Source organism: Eucyclogobius newberryi, unplaced genomic scaffold (assembly GCF_026437365.1).
Source record: "Eucyclogobius newberryi isolate DKJ021-1_F unplaced genomic scaffold, fEucNew1.0.hap1 SCAF_9, whole genome shotgun sequence".
Lineage (NCBI taxonomy): Eukaryota > Metazoa > Chordata > Actinopteri > Gobiiformes > Gobiidae > Eucyclogobius > Eucyclogobius newberryi.
In genome coordinates, this window is record NW_027316532.1 from 26,677,099 (window position 1) to 26,697,428 (window position 20,330).

General features: G+C 41.5%; 4 protein-coding genes across 5 annotated transcripts in view; all 4 read left to right on the top strand.

Annotated features, from left to right (window-relative positions):
* The first annotated feature begins 137 nt into the window (after nucleotides 1-137).
* ccdc124 (coiled-coil domain containing 124) lies at nucleotides 138-3,329 on the top strand. 2 transcript variants are annotated; one of them, XM_072438829.1, is made up of 5 exons: nucleotides 138-242; nucleotides 953-1,130; nucleotides 1,223-1,409; nucleotides 1,835-1,940; nucleotides 2,026-3,329. In XM_072438829.1, the coding sequence occupies exons 2-5, from the start codon at nucleotides 972-974 to the stop codon at nucleotides 2,228-2,230; spliced, it is 657 nt and encodes a 218-aa protein (XP_072294930.1). In that variant the 5' UTR covers nucleotides 138-242; nucleotides 953-971; the 3' UTR covers nucleotides 2,231-3,329. The 2 variants fall into 2 exon arrangements, with proteins under 2 accessions (XP_072294930.1, XP_072294931.1); XM_072438830.1 differs by having other exon boundaries at nucleotides 158-242; nucleotides 960-1,130.
* Nucleotides 3,330-5,604: 2,275 nt separating this feature from the next.
* kcnn1b (potassium intermediate/small conductance calcium-activated channel, subfamily N, member 1b) lies at nucleotides 5,605-11,823 on the top strand. The gene is made up of 9 exons (XM_072439381.1): nucleotides 5,605-5,750; nucleotides 6,898-7,308; nucleotides 7,793-7,888; nucleotides 7,988-8,406; nucleotides 10,477-10,618; nucleotides 10,685-10,795; nucleotides 11,084-11,211; nucleotides 11,283-11,352; nucleotides 11,417-11,823. The coding sequence occupies exons 1-9, from the start codon at nucleotides 5,655-5,657 to the stop codon at nucleotides 11,699-11,701; spliced, it is 1,758 nt and encodes a 585-aa protein (XP_072295482.1). The 5' UTR covers nucleotides 5,605-5,654; the 3' UTR covers nucleotides 11,702-11,823.
* Nucleotides 11,824-12,420: 597 nt separating this feature from the next.
* On the top strand, nucleotides 12,421-18,803 carry uhrf1 (ubiquitin-like with PHD and ring finger domains 1). The gene is made up of 17 exons (XM_072438756.1): nucleotides 12,421-12,703; nucleotides 14,722-14,884; nucleotides 14,961-15,218; nucleotides 15,321-15,472; nucleotides 15,783-15,998; nucleotides 16,079-16,194; nucleotides 16,281-16,467; nucleotides 16,548-16,671; nucleotides 16,751-16,858; nucleotides 16,939-17,043; nucleotides 17,137-17,243; nucleotides 17,310-17,472; nucleotides 17,550-17,687; nucleotides 17,782-17,890; nucleotides 17,967-18,115; nucleotides 18,240-18,338; nucleotides 18,460-18,803. Exons 2-17 carry the CDS (start codon nucleotides 14,732-14,734, stop codon nucleotides 18,604-18,606), a joined length of 2,331 nt encoding a protein of 776 aa, XP_072294857.1. The 5' UTR covers nucleotides 12,421-12,703; nucleotides 14,722-14,731; the 3' UTR covers nucleotides 18,607-18,803.
* Nucleotides 18,804-19,920: 1,117 nt separating this feature from the next.
* kdm4b (lysine (K)-specific demethylase 4B) overlaps nucleotides 19,921-20,330 on the top strand; it is a 37,163-nt gene continuing 36,753 nt past the window's right edge. Inside the window, exon 1 of the mRNA XM_072437847.1 lies at nucleotides 19,921-20,045. The gene's annotated coding sequence lies outside the window, so the exon portion shown is untranslated. The remainder of the gene's footprint in view (nucleotides 20,046-20,330) is intronic.

Sequence of the window (20,330 nt, forward strand, 5' to 3'; positions counted from 1 at the left end):
CTCTTCTTCGTTTTAGTTTTTTTTTTTTTTTTTTTTAAAGGAGGGACAAAAATAGAGCCAAGCCAAGGAAAACTTTAATATAATACATCCATGAGGAAAACTACGTGATGTAACAAAACTACATTGAAAAAAATACCATGATGTCGTCATCAATGTGCGCGGTGACAGCAGGAAGCGAAGGGGGTGGCGGCAGCGGTTGTCCATTCCTTCCTTCTTATTACAGATTCGTCCTATTATTTCTGGTAGGTACCGCATTTCTTACGTTCTTCACGCATTTGTTTAGTCTTACCACCCCCCTGTTTGAGTCATATATTTTGGCGTGTTTATTTCTCACGACTGATAAAACTGATACAATCTGCTGCTGCTGCTGCTGCTAGCTTTTTGCTACTTCGCTGCTGTGACAAAAACCCTCATAAAATAATTACGCATTGGCTTCTAAGATTCGTTTTTCATGTTAGAATCTCTTCAACGTCCACACTTTGATTCCCAAACACATTTACCACGTAGTATTTCAGTAGTCGCTCAGTTTGTTTACATTTTCTGATCAGTCTCTTGCTGTCGCTTTAGCATTTACGTGCTTCGTGAGAACAGTTATGTTACAATGCAATAATCCCAGCTCTGGTCTGTGACAGAAGACATTAAAACCAGGCATACGTGGGGCTGCTTTGAAAATGTTTAGGATATTGTGCCAAAATATATAAAGAAATGTTCTGGGAAACATCATATTCTTTGGTGAACAGGGAGATTAAACTGTTCAGTCTCTCCCAAAGTGTCAGCTCACTCTATGATCCCTCCTTTCTGCTGTGTTCCATTAAATATGAATAATCTTCTTAATAATTAGTCAACTAACACAACATTTGATCGATTAAGACTCCATTTACTAATTTTATGACTGGAGGACTACAGCCCTACTTAAAACTATTTGTGATTGTGTGCCTTTTCCTCGTCTCAGCTGACAGTAGGCCCTTGGGATGCCAAAGAAGTTCCAGGGCGAGAACTCAAAGGCGGCCACAGCCAAAGCCCGCAAAGCTGAGGCCAAGGCAGTGGCAGATGCGTCCAAGAAGCGGGCGGAGGAGGATGCTTTGTGGCAGGAAACCGACAAACATGTGCTAAAGAAGGGGCAGAGGAAGGTAAGACACGCTGCAGTTTTCCTTCTCACTTTAAACCAGTAACAAACTCAAACGTACATGCGCCACTAAAACGACTACTTTGTGGCTTACAGGATGACAAAGAGAAAAAGAGACTGGAACTTTTGGAGAGAAAAAAGGAAAACCAGCGGCTCCTGGATGAGGAATTTTCTCAAATCAAAGGAAAATCCACAAAGGAGGCCGAAATTGGAGGAAAAGTTACCCGAGCCCAGATTGAGCAGATGATAGAGAATGATGAGCAGAAGCAGGAGCAACCCAAAGGTAAAACATAGACATGCTATACCATGTGTATAAAGTTTTAGCTTGGATGGTGAGTTTTCATTTTTTTTTAAAATCAAAGGCTTTAATTTGCTAAGATAAGATAAGATCATCTTTTATTGTCCCACATGGGGAAATTTCATTGTTGCAACGCAGGTAGATACAGAGGTAGATACAGAGGAAAAGAACAGATAACTTATAGGAAGTTTGAAAAACACTCTCAGTAGAAGATCTCTTATAAACAAAAACTCCCATTTCTATTTCCTTTGTGACACATTTACACAATCACAAATGTGCAGGATTCTTGAGCATTAACCTGCTGTTCCTTAATCTTCAATTTCTAGACCTAAGCCATCATGTGAATGTATGCTAAACCATTGTTCTAGTCACCCTTCAAATGCAAACACATTTGTGTTTTCTTCCTCCAGAGAAGAGTCACTTGGAAACCCCTCTGGAGGAAAATGTGAACAGAATCATCCCAGAGGAAGGAACCGTGGAAGCTAGAAGCATAGAAGATGCTATTGCTGTTCTCAGGTATTAATTTTGTTGTCATGGGTGGTTGAATGGGGAGCACAACAATCAAACATGGCCAGATTATTATATTGTCTTTTTCCCGTAGTACTGGACCCGAGGATCTTGACCGACACCCAGAGCGCAGAATGAAAGCAGCATTTGCCTCTTATGAGGAAGCCAACATGCCTCGTCTTAAGAAGGAGAACCCCAACATGAGGTTATCCCAGCTCAAGCAGCAGCTGAAAAAGGAGTGGACAAAAGCCCCAGAGAACCCCCTGAACCAGCAATTTGCTGTCTTCAATTCAAAGTGAACACACCCGCTTTTCTTCCTCATCACGAAGAACCTCTACAGAGATCGTCATCATGAATATCGTGGAAAGCCCCAGTTACTAAGGTCTGCTTAGAAAAGACTTCACCTGCTAATCAAATGAATCCGGGTTATTACAAGCCACGTATGTGTGGTTTTTCATATGCTTTGAGTACTCTATAAGTAAGCAGTAATTTATTAAAGCAACTCTGTCTTTCATCACCCAATCTTTGGCCTGAAATCTTGTTCTTTCTCTGCACATGATTGACATCTGTCAAATATCATTACCGTATATGTCATTACAACATTGCCAATACTAGTTAATTTTCTATTTCTATCAACCATGTATTGCTCGAAAACAAACTTGCGGTGTACACAGTGCCAAGATGAAATGTAGATAAAGACATTGAACACTGTATATTCTCCTACAGTCTATGGTGTTATAGTGTAGAGAGAATTATTGCATTTCCAGTGTCAATTAGTTTGTCGTTTTTAAGTATTTGGACATTTGAAAAGTACTGTAATAACTGGTGTGGCTGCTGTATGGAGTGTCCGCTGTTGAATCACAAAAGGTTTTCCCCGGCACAGCAACATTCACACACTGACTGCTGAGGTGGCAACAGCCCTGGTAAACGCACGGCAACAGTAAGACAGCGAGTGGCGAACCAAACCTTTTCTTGATCCAGCATCATGAGGCCACTTATGACCGATACACGTATGTGAATGAAAAAACTGTTCAGGTCTGAATTGTTGGAGTATGCATTAATAAATAAAGCAATCACCACACACTGTTGAGTTGAAATTCTAACACTGCAGCCATTTTCTGTGTCAAAATAAGTCATTCTTGAAACAAAAACGTTTCTGCGACTGATCCATTCACAAATACATCTAAAAATGGCCACTATTGTTCAGACAGCTCTTGTGCCGCCGCAGATAAGAGACACATAAAGGCCTTTGAACCACAGAGTTCAGATGACCCTTTGTTTCCCACTTAAAGCACAGCAATTATTTATTTTCCATAGCGACCGGTTGGTCCACTCCCAATTTAGCGTGATCTCTTTGAGGCGAAGTGTGTGATGTCCTTCATTAATGCCGTGCCTTGATTTTCTTGTTTTTGTTTACTCCCGTCCTGACCTGTCGCTGTACCCTGCCACTCTGGCTCTTATTTGCATGGCAGCCTTTTGGGGACCAGCTGTTCACTTTTCTTTCTTCACGTTGAATCTAATTACTTTCAAAGGAAGGCACATTGAGAGCTGCTGTATGAAGTGTCCGCGCCATGATCAAGCCAGCCACTCAGAGCCCGCATCTTCTCAACGCCCGAGACACTGCACAGTACCTCCTGTCAAACCTGTCAACTTTGAGAAGACAAGGTAAGCCACGTTTTCTCACCATGTTATGACTTCAGAGTGGTTTGTCCCAATGTATAGAGAGGAAAAAATGTCATCTGGACCAGGTTTTGAGTATTTTGACCCTTATTTAAAAGGCTTTTCATTTGCAATCCACCTTAAAAACTGCTGAATTACATTTTTCTGAGATGTCTTGACTTTGTGAAACCTTCCTGGATGATGCGGGTATTGAATGGACACAGAGACTTATAGTTATTAAACATTACAGTTATGAAATTTGTTGAGAGATGATTTCTGTTGAGAAGACTTTAAAAAACAGCTTTAGCTTTGATAAATAGTTAACTTTGATCAATGACTGGTTTTGGATCTCTATGTATATTTCTATTATACAACTTTTTATTTAGTTTTTTTTTCAACTTTGTGACATTAATTCATGCCTTTCTTGTTTTGTAGATTTTGTATATTTTCTTACACAGAACAAGACGAAAACGTTATCTCAAATTACACTTGCACTTTTGTTAAATAAATAAAGGTAAGCCACATTTTCTCACCATGTTATTACTTGAGTATTTTTACCCTTATTAAAAGGCTTTTCATTTGGAATCAACCTTAAAATTGCATAGACACAGAGACTTATAGTTATTTACTGTTGTGAATTAAAAAAAACATTACAGTCATGACATTTTGTTGAGATGATTTCTGTTGAGAAGACTTTAAAAAACAGTTTTAGCTTTGATCAATAGTTTACTTTGATCAAAGACTGGTTTTGGATCTTTATGTACATTTCTATAATACAACTTTATAATTTTTTTATTTACATTTTTAACATTTTGTCCAAGTTGGGGCGTTAATTCATGCCTTTCTTTGGCCAGTTTGTTTTGTATATATTTTCTTACTTTTCTTTATATTTTGACTACACAGGACAAGACGAAAAAGTTATTCCAAATTACACTTCAGATAGTTACAGAAATCAACCTTGCACTTTTGTATAATAATGTATGTATGTATGTATGTGTGTGTGTGTGTGTGTGTGTGTGTGTGTGCGTGTGCGTGTGCGTGTGTGTGTGTGTGTGTGTGTGTGTGTGTGTGTGTGTGTGTGTGTGTGTGTGTGTGTGTGTATGTATGTATGTATGTATGTTCTTATGCATTTAGTTCTCCGACAATGCCAATAAAACCTTTCCGACCCCGAACACGATCTGATCTTCGTCCTCGTAGATCCGTGCCGATGCCATGATGAGGTTGATCCTGGTGAAGCCCACGAATGCCACGCGTCGCCTGGACTCCACGGGCGAAGTCTTCCACGAGCCGGACGACGAGCGCTTTGACTCGGACGGGCCCTCACCCCCCGCCAGGGCCGCCGAGGGCATGTGCGACGGCTGCTCCGGGACCCCCGTTCAAGTGGCCCCGTCCCCGCAGCAGCAGCAGTCCGGTCGGCCAGTGTCCCACAAACGAGCCGACGGCGTCTCAAACCGCGCTGGTAGTCTGACCTTTTCCCCGCTAAGTGACCAGGACTGGCTCTTGCTCTGCGGCCGCGTGGAAGGTGACACGGCTACAGGTGACGGACAGGGGGCCAGTGTAGTGAGTTCGGACCAGAGTGACCACTGTGAGTGTCCTTGTCGAGAAGCAGGTTCGCAAAAGGTCCTCTCGAAACCGTCGCGAATACAAGACTACCTTTCCCGGGCGATGACTAATCGGCATTCTTCGTTAGAGACTTCATCACGGCCAACGAATAAGCAGGATTTTCCCCGACAAGACAGAGTTGGCCCTCAGTGCAGCGATCAAGGTGGGTGGAAAGGGCGTGTGCACCCTCCCCGTGGTCTCTCGAACTCAAAAGGTCCCGGCCAAAGCTTGTATAACATCCCTACAGACGACACAGAGAAGTTAATTTGTGACGATAATAAGCCCGCCGAGCCCAAGTGGAGGGACCTTTTCGGAACGGGGCAGCTGTTGGTTCAGCAGTGTCCAAAACAGGATTTGTCTTGTTCGAGCAGTGGCGGAGAGGTTTTTTTTAACACGTTCGGGGATCCAAAGCGTCCTCGTGCTCAGGGAAACGGGAATGAAGAAAGATCCTCTACGCCGGCCATGAACAAAAGTGTCCAGTCCCTGTTCACCAGCCAGTTCGGTTCTCTGGAGAAGCAGGATTTGGTGGTTGAAGGGGAGAAACAGAGGATAACTCAGGTAAATGTCGCTAGTAAACACACTCATTGAACAAAAACACAGTATGTAATTGCGTTTGAAAGACACATTTTTTGTAATTCCAATATATATCTTTTATCCCCAACACATAACTGAACATATGTGAATGTGTGTGATAAGAATAGCTTAGTCTGATCACTATAAAGCTTTTTAAATGTATATCTTTAGACCAGAAGTGTGAGCGCACCAATGGATCCGTGTGGTAAAAAACAAGTGATCCTCAAGGGCAAGTGGAAACGATAAAATAAATGGGAAATATTGTCCATGGGCTTAAACTCTTCGCGTGGGGCACTCTGATTACTATTTTAAAAGTTCTTTATTAGAAAGTAGAGCAAAGGTTTTTATTTTATTATTATATTTTTTTAAACACATTTCAAGAATAGTTAAACAAATGTACTAAACATTTTCTGAACAATAGGCAGAAGCAAACATGTTTTTATAAGCTAATAATTGGATTTATTTATTTTAATATCGCTTTTAGTTAGAAGAAACTATCTACACAAGTAAATTGACAAATCGATTTTAAAATGAAGATTAAAACATATTTTAATTACCATTGCATTACTGTAATTTGGTAGATTTTGAGGTAATAGTACTTTATAACAGAGTTTTAAACATGTTGTTTCAAACAACTTGTTTCACAGGAGTTACTGAGTACAGCATGAGTCTCAATCGTCACGCTGATTTCAGTTTGAAAACTTGATGGAAAATGCAACAAAAAGTAATAACAAACCAGTACTTTGAGTAGTGTTTTTCAGGGATACTCATAAGTACAATTTTAGCAGCGGTACTTGTTGAGTTTAATTAGCCAAGTAAACTGTTTTAATAGAGTACTTTTCTTTTTGTCACTGATACTCATTACATTTACTTGACTGGCTTTTTAATGAATTACAGTACTTTTTTCCAAACAGTACTTTTCCCTCAGTGAGTAAGCAACTAAAGCTTTATGTTGAAGCACCTCTCCTTCAGATATTCTTTATTTTTTCAATTACTTTTGTTGAAAATACCAAGTTTTGAGTGTTATATGTTTTTGTCCTTTTAATTACAAAAACGTCAATTCATAGACCAGATGTTACCTCCCAAATCCTTATTTCTACTCTTACTTCAGTCATTTCTTATTTTTTTGTAGGCAAATACTCGTCATCTGTGTGGCTCAAAAGGGTCCCTGCCGAAGCACAGCCCCCTGCCTTCGGACGCACACACCGATGAGGCAGTGAACGGTCAAGCACTGCGACCTCTGAGCGGCCTGGCCAGTCCGGCAGATTTGTACTCATGTCAGCAGCCGTTTCAGCTCCTGGAGGACGCCTTCTCCAAAGTGATCCAGGAAGACTCCGGTAAAGTCAACAGTGAGGACCAGACGAGGGACGATACCAACAACGTCCCCCCGAAGAAGCCCCGGGACATCAGCTACAGACTGGGCCAGCGGAGAGCTCTGTTTGGCAAACGCAAGCAGCTGAGCGATTATGCTTTAGTTTGTGGGATGTTTGGTATTATCGTTATGGTGATAGAAACAGAGCTCTCCAGAGGGGTTTACACAAAGGTAATAAAGTAAGATCTGTGAAGAATAACCAAAAGCTTTGTCTAAACGTGAAATGTGACAAACAAAATCGCATGAAATCATTTAAGTATTTTATTACCAGCACCTAACCAAATTTAGATGAGATTTTTTTCCATGGCAGTTTTATAGTGGGTTGAGCATTTGTTGTGTCACTAGGTAAGCCCACATTGCCAACTTCAGAAGAAAGAAATGTGCCAAATTATGGGGCTTGTAAATGGCGAAAAATAATGTTTAACACTGTATTTTCAGATTTTTGGAGTTATACTATTATTAAAATGACATATCAACTGCAAAATCATCAAATTTATTTCTGATCATGATCCATCTGATTGCACGCGTGTCATTTAAATCATCTTAAAGGTCCAGATTATAATCAGATTTTGGTGTGAACATAGCCAGTGCCTCCCCTTCTATTGTTGGCATATTGAAAGAGCATTTTACATTTACATTATAATTCTCTTTGTAGGATTCCGCATACTCCTTCGCCCTAAAAGGTCTAATCAGCTTTTCCACTGCCATTCTTCTGGTTCTCATTGTGATGTACCACGCCAGAGAAATTCAGGTAACTGGAAAGTAAAACGAGCATTATTTTCATACAATTCTTGGCACAGGGACACATGTTTTTTTGCACTCAAACCCTTGAATCTCTCCGTGCGAGCAGCTCTTTATGGTGGACAACGGCGCCGACGACTGGAGGATTGCGATGACCTTGGAGAGAGTCCTGTTCGTTGCGTTCGAGCTGGTCGTTTGCGCGGTGCACCCCATCCCGGGCCAGTATGTCTTCACCTGGACCGCTCGATTGGCCTTCAGCCGCACGGCCTCTGTCGCCGATGCCGATGTGGACATTTTCCTTTCTGTGCCAATGTTCCTGCGCCTGTACCTGATCGGGCGCGTCATGCTCCTGCACAGCAAACTGTTCACGGACGCCTCCTCGCGCAGCATCGGGGCGCTCAACAAAATCAGTTTCGACACCAGATTTGTCATGAAGACCCTGATGACGATCTGTCCCGGCACGGTGCTGCTGGTCTTCAGTGTGTCCTGTTGGATCATTGCAGCGTGGACAGTCAGAGTTTGTGAGAGGTAGAGAGCATGACACACTGTTTTTGTACATTTCACCTGTTGCGACAAAGCCCATCATCACCATAGACAATATGACAATAAACAATCATATTTGAACTTTGTAATGCCACTTTTAAAAATGTAAACCGTCACACTTAAATCATCATAAAAAGTACTTATTTGACCATTTGCAGCTCAAATGACACAGAATATAAGAGTCAGGACCACACACTATACTAAATAAAGTAACCCACATCGTTAAAACAGCCCAAAAAAAGATATGTTTTAACTTGAGTTATAATCTTCACATATTATGTTATCCTTTAGTGTTCGTTTTTCTTTTTTAAACTTTAATGGAAATGTATGCGCTGAGAGAGAGAATTCAACAACAAAGAAGCCTTAACATTCATTTTTGGATGTCACAAACTGGCTAGTATCCAGTATCCTTTTGGAGTGATAGGGCCACTCCTGAAGACCTTCTACGACTCTGTGGTGGCATCTGCCCTCCTGTATGGTGTGGCCTGCTGAAGCAGCAGCATCACAGAGAGGGAGAGGAAGAGGCTGGACAGAGTCATCAAGAAGTCCAGCTCCGTCCTGGGCTGTGCTCTGGACTCGGTGCAGGAGGTGGGGGACAGGAGGGTCCTGGCTAGATTCACATCTATGCTGGACCATGAGTGTCGCCCCCTGCAGGACACTCTCTCCGCTCTGGAGAGCAGCTTCAGTGAGAGACTGATCCACCCTCGCTGTGTGAAGGAAAGGTTTCGCAGATCTTTCCTTCCTGCTGCTGTCAGACTTTATAACAAAAACTGTTAGTACTGAACACTCGCAATACTGACCTAACCTAATACTGATGTGCAATTCTGTCATATGTGCAATTGCTGTTGGAATTCATGTGCAATTACTGTGAAATTCATGTGCAATCTATGTGCTGTCGTGACACATATTCATGTGCAATTACTGTTGTGATCACACGCAATGGTATTTATGTATTTATTTATTTATTTGTCTATGGGAGTTTTTATTTATTTATAGGAGATCTTCTAGTGAAAGTGTTTTTCAGACTTCCTATAAGTGATCTGTTCTTCTGTATCTACCTCTGTATCTACCTGCGTTGCACCAATGAAATTTCCCCATGTGGGACAATAAAGGAATATCTTATCCCCCATGTGGGATCTAAATAGGCTTATGTGGGCTTCCAATATGGGCCGTAAGTGGGTTTGTCCATGGGTTCCATGTAGAGCCTACATGGGTTTGTCCACATGGGGCCAACATGAAATCTAAATGGGTTTTATGTGGGCTCCATCCGGGCTAAACAGGCAAAAGCCATATAGGCCCTACATTACATCTCAAATCAAATGCCTGGTTATTAGACTGATAAACTATTAGAGCTCAACCAGTATACGAGTGTAGAGTTACACAAACACCACTCAGTGCAACGGACTGCTCTTCGTTTAATCCTTACCGAAACAAAAGATTCACATTTGTAACCTTAAATGCTAAAAATTACTTTCAAGTCCTCAAATTAAGAACGGCAACTGCGTGCAAAGTACCCATGCGTGTACTCTTAATTTGAATGTAAAATAAGTTTACTTCAAAAGCACTTGAGGATACTACTTTTTGGTAATGGAAGCTAGCTAGTTTGTAGAACTCACATCCATTTTACCCACCATTAACCCATGCCCACACCTCCCGCTTACATCCCACATGGCGCCCATACTGCACTACCCACATGGGGCCCAAGTTGGCAAACTCAAGTGGGGCCCGCTTGTGTTTACCCACTCACAACCCTTACCCATGTGAAACCCACACTGCCCAGACAAAACCCATATGGGGCCCACTCACAATGTTGGCTGGGTAGTAGGATCATTACAGTCAGATTAGTTTAAGTAGCAATTTTAAGTCTCAAAGTTATAGAAATAGTGATGCTGAAACAGAAATAGTACCAAAAATATACAGTCATAGTAGAAACAGGTTGTTGTTGTTGTTGTTGTAGTAAGAGTTGTAGTAGTTGTAGCTGTTGCAGTTGTATTTTGAGCATTTATGACACTCTTCCTCGAGTACTTCTTGACTTTTGAACTTCTGTCGCTGCAGGTATCACGATGCTCAGGGGGTGACCAGTACTTTCCTTGGAGCGATGTGGCTGGTCTCGATCACGTTCTTGTCTATTGGCTATGGCGACATGGTCCCTCACACGTACTGCGGTAAAGGCGTGTGCCTTTTGACCGGGATAATGGTGAGTGATCTGAAGGGATTCGTTCTGAGGGATCCATTCATAGCTCTTGACTTCCTCCATTCACAGGGAGCTGGATGCACCGCTCTGGTTGTTGCTGTTGTTGCAAGGAAATCTGAACTGACCAGAGCTGAAAAACATGTTCATAATTTCATGATGGACACTCAGCTTTACAAAAAGGTATCTTCGTTAGAGGATGTTGTGAAGGCATTTTTATGAACTTAAAGGTGCACTATGGAACTTTTCTGTGGAGCGTTTGTCACGTGTTTGTCTCTGCAATATCCTTTTCAAGGTATTGCGTGAGTGTGTGTGTGTTTGTGTATAGATTGTATATATTTCAGCAATAAAAAGATGTTCAAGATAGACACATTTAATGCCTTATTGTGGAATGTTCCCAGCAAAGTTAAAGGAGGCAGACACTCGAAACTAAAAGTAAAAATAAAACACATAATCGCTTTTGCTTCACAGATAAAAAACACAGCCGCCAATGTGTTGAGAGAGACTTGGCTCATCTATAAAAACACAAAACTGGTGAAGAAAATAGATCACGCGAAGGTGCGGCATCACCAGCGTAAATTCCTCCAAGCGATTCACCAGTGAGTCCAAACCTTTTCTCAGCAACTTCATATCTTATTCATCCCATTAAGTCATTGCTTTTACATTTAAGACTACGACGAATCAAACTGGAACAGCGAAAACTGATGGATCAGGCAAACACAGTTGCAGATCTGGCTAAGGTTTGAAAATGCATTGTTTTGTGGTGCCCGCATGAAACATGATTTAAACGTTGTTGTCTTGCAGACTCAAAACATGATGTATGATTTAGTAACAGAACTGCAGCACAAAAGTGAGAAGCTGGATCACAGAATCGCAGCTCTAGAAGAAAAACTGGACTCTATGCTCGTCTCAGTGGAGTCTCTTCCCACTGTCCTCTCCCAGACCATAACCAAGTTACAAAGGGATTTCCTGGATGATCTGGCCTGTCGAGTCCACTTCCTCTCCTCGTCTCTGAGCTCTGAGTGCTGCTCCGTCCCTGTCAGACAGCTCTGTCCAGGGCCCAACACAGAGACACAGCACAGCCAATGAGAGACACTGAACAACATGGGAAACTTATGAATGAATGAGTTAATAATGTGTGTGTTATTTTTTTTATGTCATCGTTAAGTTTTATTGAGCACTTAAGAAGAGGAGAGATGTTCACACACGTTTTTGTTCTGACTGTGTTAGAACTATAGGTCCTGGTATAGGCCCACATGTTTGTGGTTCTCTTTTCACGCTAACTACCAAACCAGTATCACCAGAACTTTATTTATGGATGGATGATTGATTTGTATAACATTTTTATTTACATCACATGCTAAAATGTTTAAATATTGTGTTTCCATGCTTTTTGGGGAATGTTTGGAATGCATTGATTCTACCATAATATGCCTAATCTTAAACCTTGACATATTTGAATTAATATCTTAACATAAGATTATGTTGTTGAAGACAGAGGATCTATGTATCCATAAATGAGGCAAATACACATGAATGTAAACAGATTTAACCCACAAATGTGATTAATACCCATCCACACACGTCTTGGTTTGTCAAAAAAGATTAGTGACTGAGTTGTACTTGGACTATAATGGTTTAGGCTGTAGCTGTCGTTTATCAGGAACGATAATTCACGATAATTCACGGTGAAACGCTGACAAAAACACCGTGGACAAAGCTCATGGGCTCCGTTGTTTACAAGAACACCATGCTCCCTTGTTTCCAGCTCTGCGATCTCGCGAGAGTCGTGGCCGAGCGCTGCGCCTACGAGACGAGAGTTGCCGTTTCGCGCGCTGGGATTAAGCTCCGCCCGCTTTTGTGACGGACACGCCTTTGGTCCAATGAGACGTTTACGCTCAGACAGAAGTGACCAATGGGGGCGCTAATCCCGAGCGGCAGGCGGGATCTCAAATTCTTGAAGAATTACTCATTGATCAGCCTCCGAGCCGCAGAGTTCTCGCACAAGCCACGGCAAGGAGTAACTTTTGAGACAAACTGCGCGATTTCACAATAACTCGACCATTTGTTTTGTTTTGGGCCAAACTGCAGGTAAAAGCATTACTCTCCACTGATCTTCTTACTCCGCGGATTGCGTTCATTGATTAACTGTAGCCTTTTGCTAGCTCACTGATGTTAGCCAACTTGCCGAAGTCGTGCCTACTTTCTGCAGCACTTTTCCGCTTCGTGTTTTAATTAAATTTCGCTTGCAAACTCCATTGACTTGATTTGAGTGTTTAGCGTTGCGTTTGTGCGGCGTGCGAACCGTTTAAGTCCGGCGATGGTTTCACAAATGAACTAATTAAACGGACAGACTTGAAACAATAAGTTGTAAAAACGTGGTGATGCACTTTTGGAGCTTACGTTTTTGTCGCCATCGTGAACTCTGCAGATCTTCAAAAGAGTTTACAAGTACACGCACACTTTGTTGCGTCACAATCTTATTGACAAATCATATGCTGAATAAAATGCCGCGGTGACTTTATCTGCGCGTTATTTTGCAATCGGCGCGCGCACATGTAAACGTTCGTGTTCGATTGTGTGCGATAATGCCAGTTTGTTATGTTTAGGTGGTGTTTTTGTTCTGTAAAAGGGCTCGTGCGGGGCCGGGGGGGGGTCTCAGCTGAGCGCCACAGAAGGACCCCCGCGGAGCCGCAGACTTCCGTCCCGTCTATAGTATAAAACACCTGCCCTCCGGCGCGCTACTTTAGTGCGCGACCGTGTTTCACTTTAATGCTGAAAAGTGGATGTTTTTATTGTTCGAGCGGACGGCACATTGTTGGCTCGCGCTGCCTCGGTCCGGATGTGCGCTCGTGCTCGCTTTAAAGAAAGGGGAGTGGCCTACGCGCAGTTTCCCGCACTGTATTTAAATGAGCTGCTTCCCTCTCTTTCTGACACGAGCTCACACTGATCTGAGAGGAGGAGGAGGAGGTCTGCGCACTCTTGTTTTGTTTGTAACTTTAGTCAAAAGGGGAGATACTTTAGGGGTTATTTCATAGTACTAACAGACTTTATTTTAGGGATGGACAATATGATGATTATGGATATGAAAAAAAACGAAATCGCCCCCCCTTATTGATCAATCGTCAATTTTGTTTAAAGTTTTGTTATTTTTGTTGCATTTGAAACTAATGTCAGACAATATTCTTGACATTGCGACACAAACTTTATTCAGTGTCATTAGTTAAAAAGGCTTGGTGTAATGATTTTTATTGCAATATTTTTAAGAAACAAACAACTTCATTCTTTTTTTTTTTTTTAACCACCGTTGCAATACTGTAGTAGAAATGAGATTTACATGTGCTTAATAACTGTTGTGGTCATGTTGCCTGCGGGGAAATGGAGCAACGGATCATGGTCTATGTTGTGCCATCTGTTTATTTTGTTCCGGCAGCAAAACAATGAATTTAAAGACCATCTGATGCATTGGATTACACTTTTCAGTAAAGCAAATAAGATTTTACCACACAAAAAAAAAACTATTAAACTATATTCAAAGGAAATGTGCAACTATATTCAAAGGAAATGTGCAATTTTTGGCAAGGAAAAAACTACCAAACCTCTTCGGGAAAAGTAGAAACCATGAGAAGATGTAAATTCTTTATTTGACATGGTAATTCCAAAACTGTCTCTTTGCAATCAGATTGTAAACTAGGGCCAAAGTCCATTTAAATCATTCAATAGTTATGATTTGACAAATAATTACACCTGACAACACCTTTGTTATTTTGTTAAAGGATTACAACTGAAGCTTTTTCTACTATGTTAAAGAATTGTTTAAACTGTCCTAAAAGGTGCATGTTGCCTTTTTGATAGAATCGCACTTTTTGGTGGAGGTATTGATTATAACATTTTCTTCACAAACTGCAACTTGACTTTTACTATTTACTATTTACCACGAGTGCCATCATCAAGCAAAGGAGCTAGTAATTTGGTCGGTCCCAAGATATTCAAACCACACGTTTTCTATAGTTAAAAGTGACTGAACAGCCCTAACTCGGTTCATTAAACTTGTTGAAAAAGGGCGTGTCTTGGGTTCCCGTTGACCTTGATCGTTTTGGCTGCTGCAGGGAAGGCACAATGTGGATCCAGGTGCGGACAATGGATGGGAAACAAACCCACCGGGTGGATTCCCTCTCCAAACTCACCAAGGTGGACGAACTGCGAGTTAAAATAATGGAGCTGTTTGATGTGGAACCAGAAAGGCAGAGACTGTTTTACCGGGGCAAACAGGTAAGTCTGTGTGCACAAGTAAACATATTTGTGCTGCCACAGCTCTTTCTGACGAGGCATGTCTCCTACACTTTAGATGGAGGACGGCCACACTATATTTGACTACGATGTGGGCCTCAACGAAATCGTGCAGCTGATGGTTCGCCAGAAGGCGCCTCCAGCTGAAGTTGTCAAAGACAAAGAGGCCGAGCTTTCGGATTCAGATTCTGGCTGTGGCTCCACTCGGAGTGAGTCCGATAAGAACTCTACCCACGGAGAGGAAGTGCAGGCAGCTGGAACTTCAGCGGAGGCGACGCCCCCCGAGCTCATCGATCCAGGATTTGGACATTACAAGGTAGATTTTCAAAAGTTGCTTCGTTCATCACTACGTGGTTTTGTTTGTTTGGGCTTGTGTAGTGATTGTGATATACACTCAAACTTTTGTATTGTTTTATAGATCAATGAATTTGTTGATTCAAGGGACCTCAACATGGGGGCCTGGTTTGAGGCTCAAATTGTAAATGTTACCAAGACGACAAAGTCTCCAAAGGAGGGTGAGACTGGGGAAAAGCCGGAGGAGGAGATCATGTACCATGTCAAATATGAAGAGTAAGTATCACCAACAGGGACGTCACAGTATTCAACTTTAAAACTACAATTATTGTGAGAAGAAACGTCACAATTTCATGATTATTGGCACTTTGACAGACTATTAGTGAAACTGAATTTATTTACCTTTTTATTACTATTTGTGACAAACAAATAGTAATAAATAAAAGTGACTAACAGTATTAAAGTCACTTTTTAACTAACCTGATGATTCACATGAATAATGGCACTACTGAGTAAATTTATTGTTCATCAATATTATTAATTGCAATAAAAACAGATGACAAATAATGACATCTTCCAATTGCAGTTACCCAGAAAATGGGGTGGTTCCGATGCCAGGCAAAGAGATCCGTCCACGAGCTCGCACAGTTTACCAGTGGCACCAGCTGGAGCCTGGCATGGTCGTCATGGTGAACTATAACCCGGACGACACTAAGGAGCGAGGCTACTGGTACGACGCCGAAATCCAGAGGAAAAGAGAGACGCGAACCATCCGAGAGATCTATGCCAAAATCCTTCTTGGGTGAGTAACTAAATATGGTCCTGGTGATGCGTCTGTTTTTCAAGGAACAGAGACGGCAACAGTGTGGTTGTACGTTCTAGGGATGCTGGAGACTCTCTGAACGACTGTCGCATCATGTTTGTTACTGAAATCTACAAAATTGAAGAACCTGGGTGTCAGGACGACGCTCCAACAGGAAGCGAGAGTCCGTTGAAGAGTAAGTTTCCGAAACCCGTTGAACCATACATTCCAAGCCCCCGTCAGGCTACTTCTTGTTAAAACAATGGCTTTTTCATTGTGTAGGATCAAATGGGCCCGAATGCAAGCACTGCAAAGACGACCTGAAGAAGAACTGTCGCTTGTGTAACTGCCACGTGTGCGGCATCAAGCAGGATCCCGACAAGCAACTTCTGTGCGACGAGTGCGATATGGCTTATCACACGTACTGCCTGAACCCGCCCCTCACTTCTATCCCCGAAGATGAGGACTGGTAAGTGCAGCGCTTTGTTTTTGTAGACGACGAATGCCCTGCCATTTTGGACAGATAATCCATGTTTGATTTATTTCTAGGTATTGTCCAAATTGCCGCATTGATTCGAGTGAGGTGGTGCGTGCCGGCGAGAAGCTTAAGGAGAGCAAGAAGAAATCCAAGATGGCTTCTGCTAACTCTTCCACCCAGAGGGATTGGGGCAAAGTGTGTTCTCTTAAGTCAAGAATAGTTGGCCTTTTATTATTGCCTATTAACAAGTGACTAATTTAATTCTGTTTGCTAGGGAATGGCTTGTGTTGGTCGGACCACACAGTGTACAATTGTCCCATCAAACCATTATGGACCTATTCCTGGTGTTCCTGTCGGTTCTCTGTGGAAGTTTAGAGTACAGGTCTGTATTGTTTTTATTGTTTGCCTAAATTTATTGTCGCGCGTGTCATACATTTTCTAATGATATATTTTCGTTCCTAGGTTAGTGAGGCAGGTGTACATCGTCCTCATGTTGCTGGAATCCACGGCAGAAGCAATGACGGGGCGTATTCTCTTGTGCTGGCCGGAGGTTATGAAGATGATGTGGTATGTAGAGGGACTTCAGGATGCATGAGGCCTTTGCTTGAAACTTTTATTTTATTTTTTTAATCTAACATATCTTTTTATATTGAACCAAAGGATGATGGAAATGAGTTCACGTATACTGGCTCTGGAGGGCGAGACTTGTCTGGTAACAAGAGAACTGCAGAGCAATCCTGCGATCAGACACTCACACACATGAACAGGTATGAAAGTCAACTTTGCGCCTCTTTGTTGTTGTCCTGTGCTTTATTTTAATTATTTCTGATCAGGGCTCTGGCTCTCAACTGCAATGTGTCATTTAATGCCAAAAATGGTGCCGACGCAAAAAACTGGAAGGCTGGGAAGCCTGTTCGTGTTGTGCGAAATTCTAAAGGCGCAAAACACAGTAAATTCTCCCCCGAAGAAGGAAATCGCTATGACGGCATTTACAAGGTATGGAGTCGCACAGCTTAACTGTACCGAGTCACTCAGAATATCTGCCATAAAGTGATTGTATGTGTTTGTTACAGGTTGTTAAGTATTGGCCAGAAAAGGGAAAGTCTGGCTTCTTGGTTTGGAGGTATCTGTTACGGCGCGATGATGGTGAACCTGCACCGTGGACCAGAGATGGCAAGGAACGGATTAAAAAGCTTGGTCTCACATTGCAGGTAATTCTGCAGATCATAAACATGCATTTCATTTATGTATTTATTCTTTGTTGGAATTTACGGTTTACTTGTATAATAACATACCAATTTTCAGTATCCTGCAGGTTATCAGAAGGAAAAGGAGAATAAGAATGAAGTTGAAGAAGGAACTCCAGAAGGAACCCCAAACAAATCAAAAAGAAAGCGAAAATCTCAGGGAAAGGGTAAGTTCCAAACCCTACTTTTTGCGTTACTTGCATAAATTTTGATACATGACCAAAGGAAATCTTCTCTTATTAGAATCTGCAAAAAACTCACCAGTCAAGACACCCAAAAAAACTAAGGTAGAAGCATACAAACTTACCAAGGAACAGAAGGCCCTTATCAAAAGTGATGAGCAAAACAAGAAACTCTGGGATGAAGCCATGGAGTCACTGTCACTTGGACCAGTAAGTCAAACAAACCATGTTGCTTGTACTTTTGTCAATATTACAGTAATTACAGGTGGCTGGCACTGCAATGGAAAATTGCAGTATACACGCAATCGTTTATTTATTTTCCAATTTTCTGCAGAAATTCTTGACTCAAGTTGAAGAGGTGTTCCACTGCATTTGCTGCCAGGAAGTAGTCTTTCAGCCAATCACCACTGAGTGCCAACATAATGTGTGCAAGGTGAGTTACTGTTCCATTTGTCTCTGACTTTTAAAACATACCATCCCTTCTGTCAAAAGTCACCAGTGACTGCAGTAGTAACTTACAAGCTCAGTAAATTAATTACTTTTTATCCGTACAGGAATGTCTCCAGCGCTCCTTCAGAGCAGATGTGTTTACTTGTCCGGCTTGCAGGCATGACTTGGGCAAAAACTACTCTATGGCAATCAACCAGTCCCTGCAAGAGATTCTTAATCAGTTTTTCCCTGGCTACAGCAGCGGGCGATGATCTTTGGTCCTTTGGTCTGTCAGTGGCAGAGGATACGCAAAGTAAAACTGTAAGGAATTTAGAAATGGCAATAAAGAATCCCTTTCTTAATATATTTTAATGAATATAAACTACAATTTGTGGACTTGAATGCAACTCAGTGTCATTGTTCATTTGTGGTTAATGATTTTTTTTTTTTAAATTTTTTTTTTAATGCAGCCATTAATTTTAATTTCAGTGTTTTAGTTCTTGGTATTAACTATGATTTCTTGATATGTTTTCACTCTTTAAGCCGTTAATTTGACTTAATTTCCGTTTGGCTCCAACACTGCCTTTTTAAAAAAAAAGTGATACCCATGAAGTTGGGCTCCAAATCCAAAATGCTTTTTGTAAGCACAAGGATTAGAGCTTCAGTTTTATTCCTACTTGCCACTGATGTGTCATTAATTGAGCCCTGAAGTATCTGTTGTGCTTAATTCATTTTATTGCGTAAAGACTTTTTAAGATTTAGAACCAGCTAAATGGGTATTTCAGAAGTAGTCTTACAGATAGATTTATTAAGGCCGCCAGTATTTGGCAATTTAACGTGAAGCTAGCCCAAAGAAGTGTTAGAACCCCTGTATTTGAGCATATATTCTGGCGATTTGACATAATGAAATGACTGTACTATATTGTAATCATTTGCTGCCATCTATTTTTGCTTCCCTTATACATTGACATTAAAATGTTTATTCCATGCACTGTTCCTGCAATGTTTATACCTTTCATTGCTTTTTGTTTATTTGAATTTCTTTACATGGTGTGTGTGACAAGCTTCATCCATGTGTCCACACTCATGGAGACAAATTGGCATAATCTGAAAACATGTATTATATATTCTGAATGTGCTTTTTTTTTTTTTCATAAGTTGTGGTTTAGATTTTATATGCAGTTTTAGAAATGTTGCACTTGTTTAGTGCAAGGATTGTTCAATAAAAAAAGTGATAATACAAGACTGTTGGCGTGCGTTTTTTAAGTTGTTGCGTGTAGATCATACAGGTAACCTTTTTGAAAATGTATTCAGAAGTATAGAAAATGAAACTACAAACTGCTGTCTCTGGCTAAAATATCGACCGCAAACCCCTTTAATGGCATTGCCTACGTGCACGACGTGCACGACGATCATGTCCGTAAAGTTTGACCGCAGTGCACGATCTTCCGTGACTGCTTGCTTTGCATTGGCTTACCCATGTGTCAATCAAAATTAACCAATCAGAGCTGTAGTCATCTCGTAGTAAATGCGTCACTTAGTTCACGCAGCCAATTACCAACGAGAGCTTCTTGAGGGGGCGTGACTACCAAAAAAATACTAGTTAGCCTCAGCTGTGGCTAATGCTAGAGGAAAATTGATCCAAGGAATATTAAGAACGAAACGAAATCGACGGATCTGAACAGGAGTGTGGCATTTTTTGTTGCAGGAGGTAAGTTTTGAGAGAAAGTGTCTTATACAGTCAAATCCTGTGTGTTTTATAGCTGTGCGGTGCTTAGTCGTCGCGGCGTTGTTTTTTCGGATGCAGATCTCTGGTAGCAACGGCGAGCTAAGCAGCTGTGTGACATAAATATACACGGCCATGTTACTATTCCTGGCCAGAAACGTCAACTAAACACGCATCGCGTTCAATACATCGGGTTTAGTCGTATTATTTTGTCGCTCTTTGATAGCTGCGTTCGTTTAATCGTTGTCCTTTTACCTGTAATTAATGTTA